This window comes from Lissotriton helveticus, chromosome 9 (genome assembly GCF_964261635.1).
Source record: "Lissotriton helveticus chromosome 9, aLisHel1.1, whole genome shotgun sequence".
NCBI classification, from domain to species: Eukaryota; Metazoa; Chordata; class Amphibia; order Caudata; family Salamandridae; genus Lissotriton; species Lissotriton helveticus.
Window position 1 is genome coordinate 693,943,085 of NC_136070.1, and position 17,120 is coordinate 693,960,204.

At 45.4% G+C, this 17,120-nt stretch overlaps 1 protein-coding gene across 1 annotated transcript in view; it reads left to right on the forward strand.

The window, feature by feature from the left end:
- The first annotated feature begins 939 nt into the window (after positions 1–939).
- MRPL11 (mitochondrial ribosomal protein L11) overlaps positions 940–17,120 on the forward strand; it is an 821,503-nt gene continuing 805,322 nt past the window's right edge. Inside the window, exon 1 of the mRNA XM_078660798.1 lies at positions 940–1,054. Coding sequence (XP_078516924.1) covers positions 1,021–1,054 — 34 coding nt within the window. The 5' untranslated portion in view covers positions 940–1,020. The remainder of the gene's footprint in view (positions 1,055–17,120) is intronic.

The window sequence follows — 17,120 nt, forward strand, 5'->3', positions numbered from 1 at the left end:
AATAAGACATGTGAATAGGAGGAATTTACTAAAAATGTTGAAGGGGGCTGGTTCTCGTTCTTTAGGGATTAGACCTTTTAAGGACAGCCTATAAAATGGTGTTGTCGTAATCAGACATATTACTGCTTTACAGGTTACATAATTGAGAGCAACCCATTAACGAAGGTCTTGTAAAGACAGTTGACGAACGTCTCATCTCTCCCATGGGAATCTCTCCAGGGAATACATGCACGTATATCTAATAAGTGTACGTGAGCCAGGAAGCATGTCCGAGTTAATATTAACATTGTGGCAAGGGATGAGTCCATTTCAGCTGCAGAGTGGACCTGTGTCTTTTATTCATTTTGATCCAAATGTACATCTTCTTTTAAATATGTATACCACGAGGGGCAGTTTAATCTCTGTAGAAGGGATGTGTATTTATGAAGTGATCTGCACCTGGGACTTCTCATTGACAACATGCGGCTAGGCGGTGGAGTAGTGAAAATGAGTGGTAATCGGTGGCGTTCACTGAAGATAAAATAAAGTTTTCAGGAAAAATTCTCTAGTCAGACAGCCCCAAAACAAGTTTTTCACTACTGGACACAACCTTGAATGCCGCACGGAGATTCATCTCAAACACATGGGTTTCCTTGTGTAGATTTCACAAACACCGTGATTGATTCCCCTTCAGAAGACTATGCCTCAGTCTGTGGTAACCGGAAAGAGCGAGGCTTAGTGAATATACACTGAAAATAAACGCACATCACGCTTTATGAGGCAAAGAAAGCAGCAACGGTTAGTCCACGGCAGACAGGTGATTCAAAAATGCAAAAACTAAAGGCTCAAAACGTGCTCTGCATGTCCGGTAGTACCGTAGCTGTTCTAATTGGCTCCCACTGACGCATCAGGCCAATAAGAACACTCCTGCAGTGTACTAACAAGCTCTAGGATTGGCTGATGGCTTTCAAGCTAATCCTAGCTCGCTTTGTTTGTTCTCCATAGCTACGATTGGAGGAACGGTTGGTGATAGAAAGGCACATGATTAGCCCAACAATTGGTCACCCAACAGCAGGTAAAATTACGGGCTGTCAGTGAAATTTAAGGACGGTTGGTCACCCTAGTTGTTGGCTTGTATGATAGTGCTAAAGTGTTGGGCTTGTTTAAGTTTCGTAAGGTGCAAGGACGCACATGTGCGGTGTATTGGGCTGCAGTTAGAGATGCATGAGTCGCTTAGGGGCATGCTACCAGTGCACGTGATAGTATATGTCCTTCACCAGGTCACTCATTAGCGTCTGAATAAAGTCTTATGGGTATTAAAGAGGGGTATGTTGAAGGACAAATGAGGACCATGTCGTGGTGAAGAACAAGAGGATGTGTTGTAACGACCAGAGCTGCCGACGAACTGGGGAACCAGGTTCAAGTTGCGGCGTTAGCTCAACATCCTGTGGTTGTGGGCAACTCACCCAATCTACCCTTGACAGACAAACATAAATGTGTCCTTGTGTAATGTTACTGGTGCTCTTTAGCGCTCCAATAACTTCGAGCCGAGTTCGCGCAATATAAAACTACAAAAAGAAAAAAGCAAGGCTTTATGGTTGATGGTGAACGGTACATGGTGAAAATGATGGACATAGCTGAGATATTGTATTGACGTGTATGTGGTACATTTTTTTTTTTTACCTGCATGGAGGCAAAAGGCGCAGAGATAAGTGTGTGGCTCCATGCGATGATGATGTCTCTTTTCAGTTCGGGATATTTTTTTAAAGTTGATAAAACTGGTTCAATTTGCTAGTAATACATTCGGAATAAGTGCTAAAAAAATCAGTTTGTATTGTCGGCTACATGAATGGTCCATTGCTTAAATAGACACACGAACGGCCACATATGACATTCCTACATAACACACCGGGATCAACATTATCTTACTTTGCATAACGTAGTTAAAGGGCTTGAGAATGTCAAATCCACTTTGAAATCTCACTTGAAAATTGTGCAGCATCAGGCTGTTCATTTTTTTTCTGAGGAGCTTTTGGGTCTGCAGTAAGGTACGAGTTGTTTAATTTGATATGCAACTACTCTCATCCAAGGCCTAACTGGTACAACATTAATTACTAATTGTCTGTGTACTGAGCCTTTTTAGCAATACTGGAATGGGAAATGAGTTCTAGATCGCCTCTGCAGTCTTGCTGAGGAGAATGTGTGCTTATTGTGCATGTATGGTGGCTTCGCAGCATATGTTTCATTCTTTGCACCGGAACAGAGTAGAGCTGAGTTAAAAAGGGTTGGCAGCAACAGTTCTGGCTTGAAATTAGGCCCATCTGAATTAGAATTTGACTGGTTCTCCCTCAAAGCTAGCATTGGTGATAACCATGCTAGCTTTATGTGCATGCACTTTATGTGCATGTGGTACACCCCCCCCCACACACACACCTTTTTTAACATTGCTGGTTTGCTTTGGCAGTTCTGGTAATGCATTGTCCAAACCAATTACAGTTACTTGCCCGGAAGTGGCATTGGAGACCAAATGTATGTATGCATTTATGTATTCTTTCTATTGGGCGAACATAGCCAAAAGGCAGCAGGTCGCTCTACAGAGTCAACGACATGGCTAAAGGCAGATTGATAGGAAAAATAGCTGGTTTGTGGATAGTTAGTGCATTGAGATGTAGTGTATTTTTGAAGTGGTCATCTTCAACTCATTTCTAAATTGGAGCAGAGTTGGTTGCATTTCAGAGAACCACTAGAGATGGGGAACTTGTCGGTAAGATAAGCAGGGGTGGTGGTCGTGATGGCTCCTCACCCTCGTACTTGTCACTGGTCCTCTGACCAGTCTAGGCCCTATTGGATCTGGCTTCTTCGGCCTGATGCTCCCGCCTCGCCCCTCACTTCAGCTCTTTTTCTCTCTTTTCTGCTCTTCTATCTATCCTGTGTCTGCTTTCTCCTTCAAGTCTCTTCTTGCTTCATAAGCTTCTTTTCACGCCTTTCCCTCTTGCTTTTAATCCTCTTTTCTACTACCAGCTTACATCTGCTCTTTTTCATCTTCTGAGATATTTTCACCACTTTTGTGCCTTTGGGAAGATTGCCTTGCTTCTGCTCCTTTTCACCCTTTGATATTTTCACCACTTTTGCGCCTGTTCAGCTTGTGCACCCCTTTTTCCCGCTCAGCCATTTGTTGCATTCCCCGCTGCCCCCTTCCAGCGCATTTCCTACCTCACCTCGCTGCTTACCTGCTGCTTTCCTGCACCGCCCATCTCCACCACATGCTCCCCTCGTCCCTCAGAACCTACTTAAAATTGGCTGCTGCACGACCCCATTGAGCAGATGCCTAGGCTTATCCCCCTGGTCCTCCCACAGGTCTAGGCCCTTTCGGACCCGGCTTCATCCACCTGAGGCTCCAGCCTCACTTCATCTTCTCTTCTCTGTTCTGCTCCTTCTATTTCTTGTGTGTCTGCTTTCTCCTCCAAGTCTCTTCTCAGATTCACACTTCTCAAGCCTCTTTCTCACATCTTTCTCTCTTGCGCCTCTTTTCTACTACTGCCTTGCATCTGTCTTTGTCACTCTCTGCTCTTTCCCCCACTTTTGTGCCTTGCTTTTAAGCCTCTTTTCAACTATTGCCTCGCTTCCTCTCTTTTTCACCCTCTGAGCCTCTGCTCTTTTCACCACTCTTTTGCCTGTTCAGCTTGTGCGCCCTTTCCCCTGCTCAGGCCTCTGTTGCACTCCCAGCTGCCCGCCTCCCACGTATTTCCCTTCTCCCTCTGCTCCTGCTGCTTTCCTTCCTAATCCTACAGAAAAGACCAGCTCCGCCCACTACCACCCCACAATCTCCCCACACCTCAGAAACTACTTAATGGTGGCTGCTGCACGACCGACCCCATTGTGCAGATCCTAGGCCCAGCCCCCCACCTGTGAATGGTTCTCCCACCAGTCTAGGCCCTTTAGGACCCGGTTTCTTCCACCTGAGGCTTCAATATCGCCCCTCGCTTCATCTCCTCTTCTCTGTTCTGCTCCTTCCATCTCTTGTGTGTCTCTTCTCACTTCTCAAGCCTCTTTACACTTCTCAAGCCTCTTTTTACACCTTTCACTCTTGCTTTTGAGACTCTTTTCTGCTAGTGCATTGCATCCGCTTTTTTCACTCTCTGAGCCTCTACTGTTTTCACCATTTTTGTGACTGTTGAGCTTGTGCGCCCTTCCCCCCGCTCAGGCCTCTGTTGTACTCCCTGCAGCACCCCTTCCACGCATTTCCCTCCTTCCACCTCTCCCCGCTCCATACCTGCTCCTACTGCTTTCCTGGTTTTTCTTCCTGCGAAGACCAGCCCCGCCCATCACTCTCTCACACTATTTCCCCCTCCCAGCACCTAGATAATGGCGAACCGCATGAAGCACACATGCCAAAGGCAAGCCTGTCTGCACCTAGACGGCGGTCAGCGCCAGAAACCCACAGTTGCGATCACTGCTCAGCAATATTCCTCAGCTCTCCTTATGTCAATCAACCCCAGACGGCATTCCTTCAGCTGCTGTCATCATCATGGGGCGAGCTTTTACCAGCTCGCACTACTGGTTCTCCTGCAGCCAGTCACCCACACACCCCATGCAAACACCATCAACGCCTTCACCCCACCCAACACCATGCGCTATAGCAAACTTGCGCTTCAAAAACCACTCGCATGCATGCTTCTTAAAACACGAATGCTGAGCAAAGACGCGACCGAAATACGGGACCTGTTGAGCCGTGCCGCACCAGACATCCTCTTCATCACTGAGACCTAGCTCTACTTCATATCGGCTCCCGTCATCACCCTGGCTATCCCAGCGGGCTATAAGATCCCTTGACAGGACCGCCCTCACAAGCCAGGAGGAGGACTCAGTATCATATTCAAGGAATCCAACAAATGTACCACATTCACAAAAAAAGTCAACCCCTTCATGGAACACCTGCACTTTAAGCTGCAAATCTTCGAAAACTTCACCCTGAATGGAACCATTGCCTACTGACCACTCGGACTGTGAGCCACCTTTACTAACCTTATCACCAAATTTGTCAATCTGGTGACCATCAACTCCAGAGCCTACATACTAATGCTGGTATCGGAATTCCAAGCTGTAGCTGGGGCAGAAGCAGACTGGCTCTGCCCTTAGCATGGATCAACTCAGACCCACAAACAACCTTGGCAAGGACATCAAGAACTGCACAGACTCCCTCGCACCCATTAAACTCAACAAGCAAAGTAGATTAAACAAGCTGGTACAAAAAATACTTCTTAGACACCAAGCCACGCTGTAAACAACTAGAAAGGAAAGAGCAAGCCAGTCACAACATCGCTGACCGAGCCACCTGCAAAGCCACACTCAGACACTATCACCAGCAAATAAGAGACACCAAGAAAAAAGCGCTAGTGTACTGCATCGACGCTCCAACAGCCTCAAGGAGAAGTTCTCGATTAGTCAAGGACTTCACATCGCCCTAATCCGCCATCAACAGCATGACTACCTCCCAACAACTCTGCAACAACCTATTCAACTTCTTCCACAACAAAATTGCAAACCTCTACAGCAACTTCACACACCAATCTGATCCCAGAGAACTCTTCGCCAACCAAGAGACCTGACTGAATGGACAATCCTCACCAGAAATGACACAGAAATCATGCCAACTATCCGCTCAGGGGCTCCAACGGACCTTTGCACCCACCACATCTACAACCCGGGAACATCACCAATGAGCATCTCCCTGACCCACATCATCAACACCTCCATCACGTCCTCCAGTTTCCCGTATGAATTGAAATCAATGCCCTACTCAAGAAGCTTACAGCCAGCCCAAATCAACTGAGCAACTTCAGACCCATCTCCCTGCTGACCTATCCAGCCAAAATGATTGATAATGCCATCAACAAGCAACTCACAACCCACCTCTAGCTGCACCATCGTCTAGACAACACCCAATCGGGATTCAGAAAGAACCACAGCATTGAAACAGCACTCATTGCGGCCACCAATGACATTTGAACCATCTTGGTCCGAGAAGAATCAGTGGCCCTCATCCTACTCGACCTCTCCATAGCATTCAAAATTGTCTCAATCAACACCCTCATCAGTAGACTGCACCAGACTGGCCTACAAGGATCTGCCCTCAAATGGGTCTGCTCTTTCCTCACAGGAAGAATCAAGAGTCAGACTACCACCCTTCACACCAGAGATCAAGAACTTGATATGTGCAGTCCCACAGCGATCATCCTTCAGCCGCACCCTCCTCAGCATATACTTGACACCACGCGCCAACATCGTTAGATCACTAGACATGACAGTCATCTCCTACGCCGATGAAACCCAACTCATCCTCTCCCTGACGGACAGGACAACCAACACCAGAACCAACTTCAACAACTGCATGGTCATGGTAGCAGACTGGATGTGAACCTACTGCGTGAAGAGCAAATCCGACAAGATGGAAGTACTGGTCTTTGGCAACAAGCCCTGCACATTGGACACCACCCGGTAGCTGTCAGAGCTAGGACCAACATCCACAGACCACGCAAGAAATGTAGGGATCAATCTAGACGACTAACTCAAATTAATGCAGTGAGCACCTCCTGCTTTAACATCCTACACATGCTGTGAAAGATCTTCAAAATGTTTGCCACAGAACACCAAATGGACAATCACGCAGGCACTCATCACCAGCAGGCTGGACTACAGCAACACTCTATTTGCTGGAATCTCCAAACAACTCCTACACAGACTCCAGATTATTAGAATGCCACTGAACAACTCTTACTCTACCTCCTATGCCACACCCACATCATACCGCACATCAAGAAGCTTCACTGGCTCCCCAGTCACAAGCACAGCCAATTCAAACTTCTCAGGCATGCATATAAATTCCTACACTACGGAGGACCAGAAAACCTAAACAGTTGTATACACTTTCACCAGTCTACCAGACACCTGCGTTCTGCTTCACTCTCACTCGCACACACTCCTCACATCCACAAAAGCAGAGCAGGAGGTAGCGCTTTCTCCTACATCACACCCAAAACATGGAACAACCTCCCTCCACACATCAAAGCCTCCTCCTCACTTGAGCTAAGCAAGAAGCTGAAGACCTGGCTTTTTGATTAAACACCGAGGGGGCAGGCACCTACACGCCTGCTCAAGCACCTGGATACTCTCAGGTGATGAGTGTGCTATACAAATCAACATAACAGAACATTCAGCTGGTTTTGAAGATGGTGCGGTCTTGCAAAGGAAGACAATGAAATCCCTTCACCATAGGAGCAACATAATCATATTTCTTCAGGCCCTGAATGAGATGGGCTGTGGCGTTTATTGTGCCCCTGAGGGGTGCCAGTGTGTAGTCTAGGGAGTCATGGGGCAGGTTGTCATCACCATCCAGACTCGCAAGTATGAGGGCTTGACCAGCAGCACTGAAGTCACTTTCTGGAAAAACTGTTTTACTTTCTTTAGATGAGAAAGCTGGTACCAGGCCATCTTTGTCTTTTGGCAATGTGTTCCTTGAGTGTGAGGTTGGTGTCCGGTTTGAATCCAGGTGACTTATTGTTCCGTGGAAGTTTGGGTTCAAAACCATCAAGGTTCATGTCAGTAAGACAGGTGTGTACTGTTTCATGTTTGTTGTTCTTGGCAAATAACAGGAATGTTGGCGTTCTTGGATTTAGCATCAGGTAGGCACTGGGCATCCAGGTCTGGATCATGTGCAGGCAGTGTGTGAGGCATTGGATCTCTGATGAAGATAAGGCTATCAAAAATAGTTGTGCATCATCAGCATATTGGTGAATCTTGATCCTGTTATCTGTGAGTAGAGCACCAAGCAGCTCCAAGTAGAGGTAGAAGATGACAGGGGCAGTATGAACCCATAGGAGACTTCTCAGGTGATGGGGATCTTTTGGGGCATGGAGGTGCTCATGTGAGCAAACCAGTGTTGTGTTAAAAGGTAGGCAGAGAATTATTGAGGACATTGCAGATGAATCCCTTTCAGGATTCCAGGGTGGAATGGTTGACTGAGTCGAAGGCAATGAGGGGTCCATCCGTATTCGGAGGCAGGGGGTCATCTTAATCTGTGGTCAGGAGGGCATCGTCTGTGATGTGTAAGCTAGCGGTCTCTGTACTGCTGCATGTTCAAAGCCAGATTAATAGTTGTGTAGGCAATTATTAGATCAAATGCAGTCTTTGAGTTGAACATAGAGTGCTTTTTCTAAGATCTTGCTGATGAATGGCAGTTAAGAGATGGGCCGGTAGTTGGTGAGGTCATGGTGAGTAGGGGAGGGAGACCGCCCCCAGTGAGTGCTTTGATGAAGGGTGAGTGTAAGACATCATCTTTATAAGTAGTGGCTTTTACAGAATTAATTTTGTCGGCAAGATCTGCAAAAGAGAGGCCTTTAAAGGTCGACCATTGCAGGATTCTATGGAAAGGGGTGGGTGTAAATGATAAAGCAGGCTTGGTGCTTTTGGTTCTTATGTTTTTATTCCACTGGAAAATAAGTTGATGGTATTGCACTTTTCTGTGGAGTGAGGAATAGGTGGGTCCAGCAGGGGTTTGATGCAGCGCATGATTGTCTTTAAAAAATTTCTGATTCGGTAGGTGGCTTCATTGTTCGTGTTAGTATGCTACTTTGCTTTGGCTGATGTGATGAGCTGTCTGTATGTTGTGTGGAGGGACTTCAGTATCCTGAATTCAACAGTACTTCTGTGATTCATCCGTTTTCATCCCTGTCTGAGGATGGATAGTTTGTCAGCAGGGCCTTTAGTGTATCATGGATCTGAAGGCTTTGGCTTACATATGCATGGATATTCATAGTTTCTCAAAAAAAGTTTGCGTTGTTCTGGAGGGTGTTGGCTTTGGACGTGGAGTTGTTAAGGTGAGAGATGAGTTCATGCATTGAGTTGACTATAGAGAAGTTGTAGAAGGATTTGAAAGTTTGATCTTCTCATTTGTGTTGTACCATGGTTTGTTGGTAGGATGCTGAGCAGAGAGATAGGGATGGCAAAGTAGTTGGTCCAGTCAAGGATATGTGTGGTATGCATTGGATTGTTGTTGATATTGAGAAGATAAGTTTGAGGATGTGGCCTTAGGATTGTGTTGGTTGTTTGACAAGCTGTACAACGTTGAGTGTTTCAATGGAAATGTTAAAATAACACCAAGTGAGTTCAATGGACAAGAAGGCTTGGAGATCTGAGGTATCATCAGTGAAGTCTTTGTTCTGGCTAGAAGGTGTGTAGATGAGATGGAAGGTTTCAATCTGATTGCAGAGAATGGGAAACGCATTGCAAGCAGTGCCATAGAGGTAAGTGTTACTTGCTTGTATAGGAGGCACTACCAGGAGGATTTATGGATGAGAACAAGGGTCCTCTCTTCTTATGTGCACAGTCCACACGATCAACGCTGTAAAATGAGGGAAGATTATCAAAGAAGTGTGAAAGTGTGGGAGTGAAACATATTTTTGTAAAGAAAAGGCATCAAACTTATGATAAGTGATCAGGTCTACACTGTTTGGTGCGTGGAATACTTCACAGCAAGCTTGGTGAACATGAGTTGGAGTGTGTCTTCTGTAGTATGAGGGTTGTGGTTGTTAATGGGATGTGTATGAGGTTGGCTCTGTGTTGTGTGAATACTGTGTGCGTGTTTGGGTCATCTAGGTCTTGATCTGATTGTGAGGTTTGGCAGTATGGGGTGCTCTATGATGCACATGATTTTATCTTGCCTTGTAAGTTTCAGTGGAACATGGGTTCTGGCCCAAGGTTTGTAGGTCTCGCGTGGCAGCGTGCAAAGTGCTGTTCGCCTCGGCGAGATTTATTGTTAACAAGGAGTTTTAGAAAAGGGCTTTTCTGTATATAAGAAGCTGTGTAATAACCTACCAGACACATTTCCAATGCTCCGGGAGCAGTGGCAAGAGGACCTGGGCCCGATAAGTGATGATGACTGGCAGGAGGCTCTTATGTCTCCTCGAGAGGCGGCAATCACGCTTAAATTTAGGCTCATACAGCTCAGGATACTTCACCGATCATACATGACAGGGAAGACTTTGGCAAAAATAGGTTCTAAACTGTGGGCTTTTGTTGAAGTATTCATGTTAATCACAGCTCGTGAAGGGGCTGTGATTAACACGAATACTTCAACAAAAGCCCACAGTCTTCCCCGCACCGCACTTTACTAACAAAAGAGTAAAGCAAGTTTTAAAACACAGCGTGTAAGTACACGCAGCATAGCTGCCAAGGTTTCAGATTGCTAAATGTGACATTTTCATAATTACAGTTTAATTATGAGTGACGTTTCAACATGTATGAGTGACACTTTCTTACAAGCAAAAATCAAACAATGAAGACGATGTAAACAGATAAATATCATAAATTAGACCCATTTAGGCATAGAGAAACTCTAAGAAGATCTTAAAACTGGTGTAAACTCCTGGGAGGGCTGACTCAGAATTAAAATGAAATAATGAAACTGTCACACATAGCAATCTGAAACCATGGCAGCTATGGTGATTTAACCACCCAGTGCATTCTGGGAGCTGTAGTCTTGATATGCCTCAGTGGACCACTTTGTATAAACACACTTGATAGCCTTAGATTGTAAATATGGTGTCCTGCTCTCTTTTTTTTTTTTTTTTTTAGAGGAATGGGGCACATTTTTCATTATTCAGATGGAGTACGAGATGAAGGTGAAAAAAGAAGAAGGGATAGGAAAACTGTAACAAAAGGAGAAAGCATAAACGAAAATGCACCTATGAGAGGGAGATAAAGAGACAAGCAGTGTTGGAGGGTGGGGTGGAAAAACAGACATTAGTTATCCACAAGTCTAGCAACTCCAGCATTCGGCTGTTCCTGCAGCGGGGCCCTGAGAAAATCTTTGGGCCCCTGTGCTTGTTATTTTTTTAATTAGGCACAGTCTCTCTTACTAACTCTAATCCACAAGTCTAGCCACACCAGCATTCGGCTGCCCCTGCAGCAGGCCCCTGAGAAAATCTTTGGGCCCCTGTGCTTGTTATTTTTTTAATTAGGCACAGTCTCTCTCACTAACTCTCATTTCCAAGAGTTGACAGTCTATGCTTCCATAGTTCAGGGCGTCCCTCCCTTGTGGATGATTTGTCCTAGCTCCCTGCAAGGCCTGACCTTCACAGGTGCTCTGTGTTAAGGGCTCCCGGACTCTTCCCTTCCCGAGATTATATTGGGTCCCCTATCACTGTCTTTGTCTGCTGATGTTTTCAATACAATGTGGCACGCCTGGGAGTTCTGGAGCCTCTTGCCCCTGGGTTTGTTTCCTGGTTTTGGAGGCCTCGTTCCCTGGCTGCAGCTGCCAACTCGGTCTTCAAGGCGCACTAGCGATTGTGGGAAACATGCCTTGCAGCTCGTGGCCTCCCTTGTGCTGTGCATAATAAGGCCACCTCAAGAAGCATGCAAAGCAGGAGAGTGCGGAGGGAGGGGAGGTCCAGAGAAGGGAGACTTTGGCAGAGAGGACACCATCCTGGCAGTGTCAGCCATGGACATCCCCATAGCGGACGCCATTGTGCTGTCTTTGCTGCAGCTCAGCCTCACTCGAGCAAAAATTAGTTATTGCTCAGCCGCACAAAAATGAGGAATTTCAGCCATGCCCCAACTCTGTGACTAACTGCACCGAAAACAGTTGCAGCAGCATAAGCAACTAGGATAAGTAATGAGACACTTACTTTTGCAGCAGCTGCTGCCAACGAGCCTGCTCCTGCGCCTTGTAGCCGCAACGACTCGGACTGTGATAGGCCACCCCGCTGCACCAATGACTTTCCCCTGAAGAAGCTCCGACCGTGGTCCAGGCCTCTCTAGTCGAGGACCATGCTAATGCTGCATTTGATAATGGCCTCAGTGCTGCTGGACATGCAGCCGGTTGCAGTGTCTGCTGAGGCACTGTCACTTTGGTGGCAGACAGGTTGGTGATGACAGTGTTGGCAAATTACGGTACTTAATAGTCTGACGCAAGTAAACAGTTATGCGCGGTGTGAGCACTCAGTGTGAATTAGTTACATTGTAACCTCACCAGCCTGAGCCCTGTGCGAGTTGAGCCAGCCTCCCAAACAAGCCTGCAAGTTGCTCGCTCCGGGCGCTGTCAGCTTTCTGTCTGTAGTGTTAATTTACAGCTCTCCTATTTGTTTTTGAAAGCCCAGGACTCGTCAGGCTGACAGAGCCGCGCCCCGAGGAATCGCAATCACGGATTATGCTACATTGTGGCAGTTGGAGTGAGTGAGCCTGCCAGCAGCCTTAACTCTGCTGGGAGCCCCACGCTGGCTGTAGGAGCATTGAGCGCACCACGGACGGTGCACTGCCACCCTCAACAGTCAGGCAGCACTTTCAGTGACAGCTGAGACATGCATATGCGTGACAATGCATTTCAGTGCGATAATGCGGAATACCACACTGAAATGCGTTAGTCTAACGCGCGATGCGTGATACTTGGCAGGGCTGACGCTGCGTTTTTAAACTTGCTCTACTCTTTTGTCAATACAGCGGGATGCAGGGAAGACTGTGGGCTTTTGTTTCAAGTATTCATGTTAATCACAGCTCGTGAAGGGGCTGTGGTTAACATGAATACTTAAACAAAAGCCCACAGACTTCCCTGCACCGCGCTTTACCAGTGCTTAATTTGTAAAATAATAAGGGCCGGGGCCAAAAAGTACTCAGAAATCAGCCCCCTCCCCTATTCTGCCTTTCTATTTCCTGATCTTGGTCAAAGTATTAAATGTAAAAAAAATATGTCCCGGTGCCATAAAATGTATGCTGGTGGAAAACGCCTGCAACCACGGGCTCAAATGAAGCACTTCTTCAGCCTTTCCTGTGTATGTGGCTGCATAGACATGGGTGTATAGCTCAGTGTGACTCCTGTAGGGAACTGTTTAGGTATGGGGCTGCGTGCTTTGTAATGTAGAAGAACCCTGTGCTCCCGGACACAGACCGCAGGCATCCCTTCTGTGCTGTGCTTGAGTAGTGTGCCTGCATAGTCCAGGCTTTATAGCTCAGCAGAGCGCCTGTTCCTGTGTAGAGCTGTCTGGGTAGTAGCTGCTTACTACATAGTGTAGAACCCTGCGCTTCCTGACACAGACTGCAGTACACCTCTCCCGTGTGCCCAGGTGAAGAGTTGTACACAGATATGCTGTTGTGTTAGTCTGTCTCTTCTCCGGCTGTCCTGTGTACATGGCTGCACAGACAGCGAAGCTCCAGTCCCTGTGCAGAAAGCTGTATGAGCAAGGAGTATTATTGGCACTCATCTGGGTAATGTTAGCCCAAAAGATTGATTTTCTTTGTCCAAACTAATGCTAACTAAAACCAGTTTAATCTTGTACCAACTTCCAGTAGCGAGAAAGGAAACAACAGTGAGGAAAGAGAGAGATGTAGGGAAAGAAAAGGAAAGAAAAGGAAAGGAGTGATCGGGAAGGACAGGGCCTCTAGGAGAGGTGAAAGGGAGGTAAAGGCTAATGGACAGGAGAGTTAGTAGGGCAAAATGGAGGGAGAGATAAATGGAATAAGGGGAGAGGGATGAGACAGGTGATGATAGAAACAAAGATCACGTGTGATTGAAGGATCAGGGAATACTAGAGAAAAAGGAGGAAAAGTAGGAAAGGAGAAAAAACAAGTAAAGAGACTAGAGGTGAGGACCGAAGAAGAGAAAAGCAAAAAGAAGATGACGAGGGGAGCAATGGGAGGAGACAGAGACAAAAGGAGAAGCAAGACATATGAAAGAGCAAAGGAGATTAAAAAGGGTTGGTTTAGAAAGAGGCATAGTCTTTTGGGGGTCCACTGCCATTGATGTAGTATCGTAAAAAAACTATCTTTCAGACGGGCCCCCCTTAACCCTAGTGCGTTAGATAGTTCCGTGCACCACTTATATATGAGGTAAACACTTAGAGGGGCTTTTAGTGGTGAGCCTAAACATTTAGTACGCGTGATATTTCTACTTGGAAGTAAAACTGCACCCGTGACCTATTGGATAACAGCAGTCATGTTATTTTAAACATTTTCTCTCCCCTCTCTCTGACTGCTGTATATGTTTTCTTTGACCCAATGGATGCGTGAATGAATGAACTGAGTATTTTACTTCAAGGGATTCCTTTGCCCATGAGCCCTGTTGGGCTTATGTTATATTTTGTGATATTGTGAAAAATCCTTTCTCATTTTGGCTTTACACTCTTTGAGCTCACTGCATAAACTTTATGAATCATACATTATCAAATACTGAATATAAGAAATCGAATTTTCGAACTAGATACTGTGCAATTTTGTTAAATGCAATTATGTATAGAATGTATTTCTTCCCAATCAATAACTGATGTTAGAAATTGTCAGTCTTGCATGATTCTAAAAGTTACGTTTTTCTGTTTATCACAGAATGGCCACTGTCCTGATATCTTGTTGCCCCTTTGTTGCCCATCGTATACATGCCCTGATGAAGGTGCGGCCGTAGATCGGGCCTGGCACTGAAACGCGCGTCGGCGTGGTTACTTTCTGTCCTGCTAGTACCATCTTGGTTCCCCAGCAAGTCGCTGAGAGGACACCGCAGGATAACCTCAGTGTATGAGTGTACGATGTGTACTGAGGTTTTTGTAGTGTGTGAACTGAATATGGTTGATGGAATGTGTGATGTGAGTTTAGAAGAATGTGTCTGTGATGATGAATGAAAGATGAATGGGTGATCTGGGGCATCTTACTTATGTCTATGCGACTGAATTATTGTTATTTGTGTATATTTTTGATAATGATACCGTTGCATACCTTTTGAGAAGCACTTATGAAAATAAAATGATATATTTTTCTATCTTTTGTCTGAATCACATTATGCGGTCTTGAATGGTAGTGAGCTCAAAGTTGTGTTGATTGAAATCTTTGGACTCTATACGAGCCTCTAATAAAAATCCATAGGGCAGACTTATTTCCCTTGGTTTTTGCTCCCTTAACCCTCAATCATATTCTTCTAATGGCTCCTCTGAATCCCCCTCAAAGAATTGTGTCTGTAATTGCACTTCCCTTAACGTGGGTTGTATGTGTGGAAATGCACCGTCTTTTCAGTTTTTAAAGCAAAAGTTTGGAGTGATATTTGGCGCTGCGCACAAGCGCGGTCTGGTTCCTGGTGCACACAGCCATGGCTGCAGCACACAGAAACCCTACACTGCCGCACACAGAGGAAAAAAATTAGAGGGAATATTGCTTATGACCACAGGCGTGCGCTGATACCTATGGCGCCCCGGCGGGCGCCTAACATGCTCTCTCCTTCTATGCGCCCTCCTCGGCGTAGGAGGTGCAGCTGTGATGAGTAAGTTCAGAACATTCAGGTAGAAAAATGTGTAAAAAATGTTTTAATAATTGTATGCACGTATGCCATGGCAGTGAAAGTAGAAAAATCCCATAACACGTTATTTACTTACCCCTTGCTAGCAAAGCACGCGTACGTATTGATAACTGGAGTGCAATGGTCTAGTATAATGTTATTACCACAGTACGGGGAACGGCACGTTTCACTGCCTCATATATTATATATCGTGGTGACTTTACATAGAAAGCATCCGTGACGTCTCTGCCAGAGTTTCTGACTTCGGAACTGAGAAACCAAGTGGGAGTCTCAGTGTCTGTTCAACATCCTGTGATTCTGGGCAAATCACTCAAAGGAACGTGCCCTTGTATAATGTAACTGGTGCTCGTGTAAAACGCCCCAATACTGTCTGGTCGAGCTTGCGCTTTATAAGCCTGCGAAAAAAAATTAAACCTAAACGGGCGGGCCTCTTCAATTAGATTTTGACTTTATTACACACATTCTTAGCACTGCAATAAATTACTGATACTAATATTTAAAAAAGCGACTGCTTTCTCCAAGTATCTCATTTAAAGTCCGAACACCAGACAAAGTTGTCCTTCTGCTCTTTAATTGTTACGAAATGTTTATTTTTTCTACCACCTTATTTAGAACAATGGAGCTTACCAATGTACGTTATTTACTCACCCCCTGCTAGCAAAGCGCGCGTACGCATTGATAACTGCAGTGCAATGGTCTAGTATGTTAGATGTTATTACCACAGTACGGGGAACGGCACGGTTCACTGCCTCATATATTACATATCGTAGTGACTTTACATAGAAAACATCCGTGACGTCTCTTCCAGAGTTTCTGACTTTGGAACTGAGAAACCAAGTGGGAGTCTCAGCGTCTGTTCAACATCCTGTGATTCTGGGCAAATCACTCAACCTTAAAAAAAGGAACGTGCCCTTGTGTAATGTAACTGGTGCTCGTGTAAAGCGCCCCAATACTGTCGGGTCGAGCTCGCGCTTTATAAGCCTGCAAAAAAAAAAAGCATTGAAAATGCATTAGGTCTCGCCTTTTATTAAGGTAAAACCATTTGCTTTGCTATACAATACCATTAGCAAAGCAAATGGGTTTAACTTAATCAATGGCGAGACCTATTGCATTTTCAATGCTTGTTTTTGGCCCCAACAGGGCAACCAGGCTATTGCCTTGTCTGTCTCCACCCATATAAAGCCCCATCAAGCCTGTTAAGGACTTGCATTGCGAAAAACTGTTATAATAATTTAGCATACATTTAGAAATTATCTCCACTAGCACTCCACACTCACTAGTAAAAAATATTAACATCTCTCACTTGGGATTATTGGGTTACAGCAGTTTCATTCTGGGGCTCCTAAAATTCTGGTGTGTGTGCTGAAGAGTGTAAACACAGATCACTTTAGACTATTGGTACTTGACACAGATACCCCTTTATTAAACCTCAATCCTTTGGTACATACATGGTGGGCATATGATGTTACTGTCCGTTTTAGGATTACTTGAATGTACGGTCTCTCAGAATCTGGTAATAAAGGACAATGTTCCTTTTGGGATTTGTTAGATGCTATTAAGGCCTCTTATCTGCAAGCGTATAATTTAGCTTCATTAAGATTAATTCTCATAGTACTTGATTTTTGTGCAGAAACAACCTTGCATATATAGTGATATGCCTCAGATATATATGCTCCACCAGCATAAACTGCTTATGACATGTTACATGACATAACTGATGACATCACTTATGACTGCATGCCGTTTTTTGACCTTTCTGCCCTTTCTTGTGACCTTTCTGCCTCTGTGCCACTCGTTTCCCCCCGTTTTTTGT